Source organism: Atta colombica, unplaced genomic scaffold, assembly GCF_001594045.1.
Source record: "Atta colombica isolate Treedump-2 unplaced genomic scaffold, Acol1.0 scaffold207, whole genome shotgun sequence".
Taxonomy (NCBI): Eukaryota; Metazoa; Arthropoda; class Insecta; order Hymenoptera; family Formicidae; genus Atta; species Atta colombica.
This window is the reverse complement of record NW_017259302.1, coordinates 612,432-622,261: the sequence shown is the minus strand read 5'-3', so window position 1 is coordinate 622,261 and position 9,830 is coordinate 612,432. Positions and strand designations below refer to the sequence as shown.

The 9,830-nt window shown below is 30.4% G+C and overlaps 1 protein-coding gene across 3 annotated transcripts in view; it reads left to right on the top strand.

The window, feature by feature from the left end:
• The first annotated feature begins 6,368 nt into the window (after positions 1 to 6,368).
• LOC108687560 (peroxidase) overlaps positions 6,369 to 9,830 on the top strand; it is a 27,072-nt gene continuing 23,610 nt past the window's right edge. For all 3 annotated transcript variants that reach the window (XM_018193404.1, XM_018193405.1, XM_018193406.1), the window contains exon 1: positions 6,369 to 6,752. In XM_018193404.1, coding sequence (XP_018048893.1) covers positions 6,742 to 6,752 — 11 coding nt within the window. In that variant the 5' untranslated portion in view covers positions 6,369 to 6,741. The remainder of the gene's footprint in view (positions 6,753 to 9,830) is intronic.

Below are 9,830 nucleotides of genomic sequence, written 5' to 3'. Positions count from 1 at the left end.
TTATAATTTATATTGATGATATATAAATATAATTATTGTAATTTAAAGTCAAACAACTAGAATATCTTTTGAATAAAAACTTCTATTGATTGATTGATTGTAGACTTTATTTAATTTTTTCTTTATGTATTTTCAATTTCTGTGCTCTTCTCTCTTTATATAATAACAAGCATTTATAATAACAAGCATTTTAAGTATCAAAAATTTTATTAAATACATAATTGTCATTTTTATTTCTGAAAATATTGTAAAATATATGAATATATATAAAAAGTAAATATTTGACATATAAAAAACTGCGAAGTGACCATTAAAAAAATATCCAATCAGAATTTAGCCTTTGCATTATTGCGTAAAGTATTACAAGCTCAAACTGCTTTTTCGATTAAACGAAGCAATGCAGCTTCAATGACGAAGACATGCATAAAGGTGCAATAACCCATTATGAAATGACGAGTGATGTCTGGTTCAACGAAGGCAGACCGCGTCTCATTCATGTACCATCAGTATCAGTAACGATTCCTTATTACTCGCGTATGAAACCGTAAAAATGTCAACCAGAAAATTGCCAATACCGGCCAAAAGAACGTCTGACGTTCGTGCCGAGTATCTAAAGTTGCCGTAACACAACAGAGAATTGCATCGTGTGTTCAAAGCAATTTCGTTTCGTCTGTGCGGAATCACGAGTGGCGCTCCGCGATCAATGTAGAAATAAGCGCGATTATGTGCAACGATAGTAATAAAACATCGTATCCGTGATGTGTTCCCTCGCACGATCTTCAGAGATATTGTAACACCGATTTAATGTAGCCTAATATCCATTATTTTTTTGCGAAGTCACGCGACATATTTACATGAGCATCAATCTTAAAACGATATTAAAATAATTTATATTTTTATATGCATATATAATACCATTTTTTGTACAATTTTTATATATTTTTTAAATAATTTAGTGAAATCTCTCATGCAAAATTTACATAAGAAAAATTATATTTTTCTTAATATCGTTTACCAATAATTATTGTTTATTAATTTTATTAAAATTTTAAATTTTATTACGTATCAACGAACTTTTTTCTTGCGACATTTAAACTTGTGTAAAATAACACTAGCGTGAAAATATTAGACTTCACAGGTACGTGATTGTTCATTCCGAAACGACCCCCTGACATCTGAAATTGTTTGTCCTGCTTTCCATCGTAATGGAGAAAGTATTTTCTTTTTTATTGCCTTCAGAAAAGGTTGCAGTTATATTTCAAGCAAATTCAAGTGACATCATAAGTATATTTTCTCTCTAATTTTCTTTATGCAAGAAATGTATGCATCAATACATTAGTATTTATAAGAATAGAAAAAATTTTTTATTTGTTAACAACTAACTATCGTCCACACGTCAATCAATTTCTTGAGATATCTTAGAGAGCAGACGATACATCTTAATATTACATAAGTAGTATACATCATAATATTACATAAAAGATACACATCAAGATATTATATATTTATATTATCTTTATAATTCGTTACTGGTTAATGTTATTAATATCTTTTTTTTATGTAGAAAAATTTTTCACAAAAATAAATAATTACTATATATAAAAATTTTTAATAAAATTCAGAATATGGCGATTCATTGTCGGCATATTATATTTTGTTGTATTGCACAGTTATATCTTGTAATGAAATTAAAGGCAACAGAAATCAATATGACATCCGTGACAAACGAAAGGCGAGGCCACCCGAGAATACCTCGTCACCCTATGATCATGTAAATTGAGTACACATTGAGCATTTAATAAAGTGTGGCTCTTTCTGTCATTTAAAATTATCCATCATACGTGTAATATCTCAATCGAAAATTCATATGCCAAATGTCCAAATTTCTTTAATAATGATGCAATCTCAATCTTGTTTTATTGTAATTAAAATGGATAAAAGAACAAGGAAAACAAGTTTCTTTTGGTTCACAGATATGGGAAAAAGAGAATGATTGTAGGAGATGTAATATGTTGAAATCACTGATGTTCCAATATATTTATATTTATATTTATATTTATATTTTGTTGCAATATTTGAAATAACCGGATCATAAAACATATAATATGCATGAAAATAAGCAAAATAAAGCATTGAAGAAGAGATTTAGTTCTGTGTTAAAGATTATAAAGACAATTATCTTAATTTTAATTATTATATTTGCATATTTGTATTTCGCGTTTTTAAAAATTGTCCATACAAAGAAATCGAATTATGCATTTCTGGGACGTTACACGAATAAAATAGAATCTATATGTAACATATTCCTGAGAAAAAATCATTTAACTAAATTAATTAGTTCATCTTTATTTCTTTTGATGAAGAATGTATGTACTTAAGTCAAATATATTATATTTGACTTAAATACATTATTCAACAAAAGAAATAAGGACAACTTAAATTACAATAATTTAGTTTCAAATTACAATAAATAAATTACAATAATTTAATTTAATTTCAAATGAACAATTTTTTCTTAATGTATATAAAAAAATCTACAGATCATTCTTGTGGAAAATAGCAATTACTTGCAGAAAACTTTTTTGTGTCCTTGTATTGTGCTATTTTTTGTCACAGATCCTTTTTATTCTATTTCCTGTGACATGGTCATGGTCGACGTGTTTGCCGATTGATATTTTCGCCAGGTCCGGTGCATATCGACAAAAATGCCAACGTTACGTAAAAACAAGTCTGTCGAACTAAAGGCGGCACGTCAAACTTTATGTCTCGTTCCACATCCATACATTATTTGCGCCCGTGAAGGGAGGCACAATGTACTACGCGTAAATTTTCTCTCTTTCAAAAGGTGTCCAATAGATCGCGGCTCTCACTTATTAGCTGCAGGAATGCCACAGTTGCGTCAATCATCTAATTGTTCTCTTCATCCCGTTAAAGGAGCGTATAAATTTGCTCGTGGCATGCTTGTGAGATTTCGTCGCGTGAGTGTGCTTGCTTATTAGGTATGCCTGTCCGTTTTTTCACCTCTCAACTTTAGAGTTAGAACGCGGCAATTACAATTAGATTTTTCAGCGATCCAGGTAATAACGCGATGTACATATTTATTAAAATAATTGAATTGAATAATCATGAAATTAGCACGTAGTAATAAGAAAATTATCACGTGCGAAAGATAAAAATTGTAAAGAATTGAAAGAGGGAGAAATTTGAAATGTCTGAAAAGACAAGGAATTTTTCTTTTAACTCGAAATGTTGGATTAAAGTTTAATTAAAGACATGCAACGATAAAAATTAAAAACTTTTTTTTTAGTATCCATATAAAGTTTTAGTTGCAGTCAGACTGAGCAACTTTTAATTAGAATTTTGTTTAGAATGTCTCTTTCTTAAATGTTAAAGTTTCAATCTCTTTATTTATTAATGATTATTTCACATTTCTTTGTGCACATATATAGGATCGATAGGACATTAGTTAATGTTCTGATTAAATTATTTATTGACGAGGTCGCACAAACGAGATATTAAACAATCGGGAAAAGGAAACTAGAGTTGCCCGTTCAACTTACCCATGTACCATTAAAACAATTCAATTTTTATCGATTCAAGACTCAATTATATTGAGTCCTTGTACGTACAATTTATCGTATACAAGCTTAATTGACTTTTGTGCTATGGTTTAGAGTCTATTTCAAAATAGATCCTTTTTATTTCGTTTATTATATACACTATTACTGAACCAAATGAACGACAGGAAAATAAATTTAACGATAATTTATCGCAATTCGGAAACGTAATTTTTTGAACCCATAGTTCTATATGGCAAACGGATTTCACAAACTGTAAATTTATCTTATGTATTAATTCCATTATTTTTTTTTTCATAGAAAAGGATATATGTAGGTATTTATAGCCGCATATAGAAGCCACTTTATTATAAAATGAAGATAGATATGTCGCCTTAGGCGATACGTTCTAAACATCTCTCTTTCGTAAGTACTATCGTCCTGGAATGTGCTCCATATATGATGGCAAAACTTTCAGATTGAAAAGGAAAGTGAAAGGCAGATAAAAAAATTGATCGATCGTATTTTGTGTTTACAGACATTTGGTAAAATAAAGAATGTATATAAAGAAATAAATAGTAATAAATAATAAGTTTCTCGAATTATTTTACGCCCACCATCGATATTATTTAACATTAAATTGAAGTATTCCGCCATTAAAAGTCTTAAAATTTTTGTTTGCTATATTATAACTCGCTATATTATAAATCTAAATAATGTAAAGGAAACAAAGAACAAAATTAAAGTAAATAATTATGTATAGACGTTTAAATATAATGTAATTTTAATGGAATTTAATTTTTAATGTAAAAATAAAATTAAATATAGACAGCTATATTTTAATGAAAATTTAATATATAGTCATTTGCACTCTTGAAATGAAGTGTCATGTTTCCAAGTGAATTTTGTAGCATCAATTGACTAAATTTTTCTTTTGATTTATCGGTAATGTGCGCAATTAAGTCACATAAGTGATGTAATTTCGAGTCATTTGATTTATCGCGATATCATGATTTTTTGCGATATTTTAATTCTCTCTGTCGCGGAAAAAGTCGAGCAACCATCGCAGAACAAAACTGATTTCACGGCCAGGCGAAATACACAATGCGCTTTCTCAACTGTATTGCGTTATCGTGGCCGCTAGCTGCGACAACCAAACATTATCGACCACGCGATTACGTCTCCATTTACAAAAAAGAGTAAGCACTGTGCGAACTAATTATCGCCATGTAAACGAAATTTCGTAAATCTTTGCCAATCCTTCACTCAGGCTCCTCTAGAGCAAGCAGATCTACATAAATCAATTATGCAATTAATTATTTAAAGTATCTAAAAGATTATATTTAAGGTAACTTTCATAATTTATATAATAGGTTATTTTGTGGATAATTTACCTAACAGAGTCTAATTGAGTTTCCAAATTATGCTGTGCATCTTTATTTATTATAATTTTACGACTACTAAAAAAAAAATCAAAGAATTTTCGATAACAAAAACTGACAAACTAAGATCGGAACCAAAATAAACCTAAATGATAGGACTGCAATATTTTCTTTATCAGGCAAAACAGAATCATTAAAAAACTGTTTGGAGCGGTAGCATCAAGTTAGATAAGGGTGCCGATAATTCAAGCTAATGATAGACAACTTGTGCTAAATAGAATAAACGAATTTGTTAATTACACTTAAAATATATTTACAATCTTTACCTGAATAAAAAGAATCACCTATGAAAAGAAAGAAGAGAATAATATATATATTTTATATTGTATTATTATTTAGTATCCGCATGAAAAAAATATAAATCTCTAGGACAAATATTTCTTGAATCAGGGATGTAGAAGAACTGGGATGAATAGACATTAAATCTAGGTGTGAAATGACAGTAGACTGAGACTATGATCTCAAGAAACCGGTGGGTGTTATAAAAATACAAATCTAATCAATGTAACAAACCCGTACCTTCCCCCTGTTACTTCATTTACTATTACTTATATTAAAGAAAATGTGCTATAAAAAATATTGCAATTTGCATTCATGTAAGTTGCAGTATTTCGATTTATTTTGCCCGAAAAGTTATGCAAGCTGATTTATATGCAGATGAAGTGAATGATGATAGCAATAGACGGACTATAATTCATTCGTTTGAGCTCGAAGAGAACTGTACTATGTATCGAATACTCCAAAACATAAGGATATTAATCTCCAAATTTTTTTTTCAAATAATGGATGAATATATACGAAGTTTGTCTTTCGCAAGCTCATGATACCCCATCAATTATCAATCATTTTGCAACATCTTTGATCGACGTCGCGTGGCTGGAACGATTTTGTCACGGCGTCGTTCTCCTTAAAAATGTAATCGAAAGGTAACTAAGAAAGAAAGCATCCATTGTCAGACTCAGCGAACGGCACTTTTGGTGGCGCGTATTTTGGAGACCGGCGGGACACAATCGATGTCTCGAATCGAGGGCAGCAGCCGTGCGGCTCGTTTAGAGAAAGGAAAGTAAGACGTGGACGCGGGAGCTACAACTTCTCCACCTCCTTCTTCTTCATTACGTCCGCCACTAACTTCTCGTGGTTCTTTCTCACTCACTTGGCGGGTACATAACATAAGATAAAATAACTTTCCTCCACCTCTCTCGTCTCCTCTCAACTCTCCCTCTCCGACTTCCTCTCCCTCTTCTCGTTTCCTTTCCACGAGTCGGCACGAATCAGTTCCGCGCTTTTAGGGAGCTTTCCACCACCAGGACGGTGCACACTGCGCTTTCATAAAGAACTATGCAGCAGGAAGGCAGGACACGATCGCGAGTATCACATTAACGTAGTCGATCAGTGCGACTCGATCTAAAACCACCTAGGATCGGTGATAATCGATCGCTGCAAGCTGGATTATTTCCGGCAAGTAGAGAAGTGGTTGATCGATTGTACGAATACACTTCGACAGACGGTGGAGAAATAGGTACACACGGTGGTGATTACCTTAACGGTTTCTCGGACACGTGCAAAGATATTAGCCGACAGAAACATTGCCGGCATTCGATTATCCTCACTTCTCCGTCGCGTGTCGCGTGTGAGAGAGTGCACCGAAAATCGTGCAAATTGACAATTACCCTTGACGACAACTGTGTCGTTAATCCTCGACCATCATAAATCATTAACAACGTGGAGCACGTGATAGAAGAATGCACAACGGGTGAGTGCGAGGGAATTATAAATCAAGAAATTCTACAGAAGAATTCTAAGCGATCGACGCGTGCCACACGCAAAAGGAAGGCTATATTGTCAATAAAGTATTACCAGAGAATTCTTAGATTTTTATTTATATTTTTTGCGACTTCGCAACAGGAAGAAAATTGATAATTCATCGATTCGTGCTAATAACAAGATATGATGAAAATTAACTATTATAGAATTTAAAAAGATATATCTATCCATAATTTATCACATATTTTAGAAACATTTGATACTGCCAATAAAAAGCTGATTTATGTTAAAAATATGATTTAGTAAAAAAGTGGATCTTATTTTGTTAGGAAACAGAAGATCAATTTATTCTTAAAGTTTTGCCGCGCGCTATATATGTCGCAAATAATCGAATATATACTTTTAAGGACACTTCATATAAGCACATAATGTATTACTTCCAGTATATTAAATAAAAATGATAAAAAATATCTTTTATATATATTCTATCTTCTATATTTTCTGCTTTCTGAAATAAAATGGATCAAAAATACATGTCAGAATATCATGAAAGTTACACTGTTAAAAATGATTAAACTTTCTCTCTTTTCTTTTCAGTCTTATACTGTTCTATAAACCTTCAAAAAATGTGAAAAAATTCAGGGTTATTTTTTAACATTTTTGTTATTAAATAGTTTTTAAATAAGATATTTTAGAAGAAAAAACTAGATTTTGATCTTCTTTATTTCGGAAAAAGAGAATGAAATTTCACTTATAACAATTTTCACCAAAAAAGATTCCAGATTACAAATAGAGGATTCAAAAATCATCTCAAGATATTGCTTTACTCTTACCAAAATTAAGACATTTTAGTGCCTGTATAAATTAATAAATTAATATCACGGTGCTTATCAGTTTTTCCAATCTCTCGTGAATTTCTTGAACGTGAGAAAGAAGAGTTTGAGGCTTCCTGAGAAAGACGGAAACTCGGAAAAATGATTACGAGTAATTATGAGAATTGGGTCGAAGATTCAAATGGGGCGAAAATGTACATGACTCTTCATGTCATCGCACGGGGTCTGCGAAAGGTGAAAGGAGAATCCCGCGTGAAGCACCAAGAAAGCAATCATTTCGATCGATCTAGGGGATTTTGTCTCATCATTTACACGATTTATTCTTTAAAGAAAATGCGTCGTCACGCGAAATGACAAGCGCATGATCAGCTGAAATTTAAAGCATAGCGCAAAATAAAGATTAGATAATCACAGATGTCTTGTAATCTAAACTCGACCTTCTGTAGGTATCGTATTACTTTTACCTGCTTTCGAATCCTTTCACCGAGGTAGTAAATCATTCGAATTTTTAATTGTCAAATAAGATACGCATCCATAAAGTGTAAGGGTTTGCAAACACTTGAGAAATAGTCGATCACTGTCCGCCTATTTAATAGCAATTATTTAATCTAACCATGACGCTGCGACATGATGATGTAGTCGGCACAACAATGATAATCGATTAGCATATAATAACAGTTTTCATTACAACTTTCCGATACACTGTTTTGCATAATTCTACTTTATTAATTTAATCAATTGTAACATTTGAATTGTTTGAATAACCAACACACATTGCTTATTATCATCAAAAATTTCATATTCATTCTTGCATTATATTACATATACATATAAGATTCTAATCTTATGCAATTTAGAAACATATATCAAACGTTTTTATAATAATCTAAATTCTTTTATAATTCGTTTTTTTTTTTAAATTATATACTGAGATAAAGTCTTATTTCAATTAATAGTTGGCTGATTATCAATTCAGTATTACCATATATAGAATAAATAGAAATAATGTAATAACATTATAATATTTATAAAATGATTTATAAAAGAGTAATTATAGTATTAAATTCAACAATTGTGATGTTTGTCATTTTATTAAGTCCATGTAGGATATCGCTTAATTGCTACAATAATTTAAAGTTGCTAACATAATTAAAAAGTTGTCATTTTTTTTTAAGTTATTTATAAAAAAGAAATTTAAAGAAAAAAGGTAAAACATATTTCAAAAGTATACATATTTTATTTCTGTACTGTCAAAATTGGATTTCAAAATTAATATTACCAAATTTTAATAATTCCAAACATTCAAACTCATTTTCAAGAAAACTTTTTTTAGTTGTTACAGCAAATGAGCGATATGTAGGTTAAGTTTAATTACAATCCGTTCACCATAAAAGAAACCTGTAATCAATATGTCTTTGCTCGTATAATAAAAATCATTTACTGTAATTACAGCATACAATTCGGAATATATGTAATAAAATATATATGTATTGCATATAAATTCTTTTAATTTAAAAAATTTTTTAAATTTTTCTAATTTTTTAGGCGCATATATAACATAGTTGTAACATTTTATCAACACGTTAAAAGTTAAATGTCTTATGCAATAATAAGGAACAATTTTCTTGCGGTATTTTGCGGCTGATTTTTTGACGAATTTTCACTTTTTCGTACGCTTCCTAACCACTGTTTCGCACGCTCTCCGATTGAATTTCACGCGATTACGTACACGGAATATCAATCTGAATTCACTCGTAATCTAGTAAAAGACTGGTGTTTCCGCAAGAAGACAATCAACAATAAATTGACATACTATTTAGTTAATGAACCATTGATGCATTCAGTGATCACGAAAAATTTCTCCAATCTTTTGATTTCATAAGATAATTTAATGAAAAAAGTCGTCGTTTATTCGCATTAAATATTTTTTTCCTATAAAACGAGAACTTGGCTATGTGAAGCATATATGGATTTTTTCTCTTCTTTCTTTTTCCAGAAGATTTTTCAAAATATCAGTATGTACATTATGGACAGACAAAAAACTTTAAAATTAAATACAAATTCTCTATTCAATAAGAACTTGATATCTTAATGTATATTTGTGAACTTAATGTATATTTGTTTTAAAACAGTATGATAGCATATATAAACAGATGAACACGAAAATGTTTTTTAATAAAAACTTTTTATTAACATATAATCATTATAGCAAGCGTGCAAAAGGATCTCTCTCT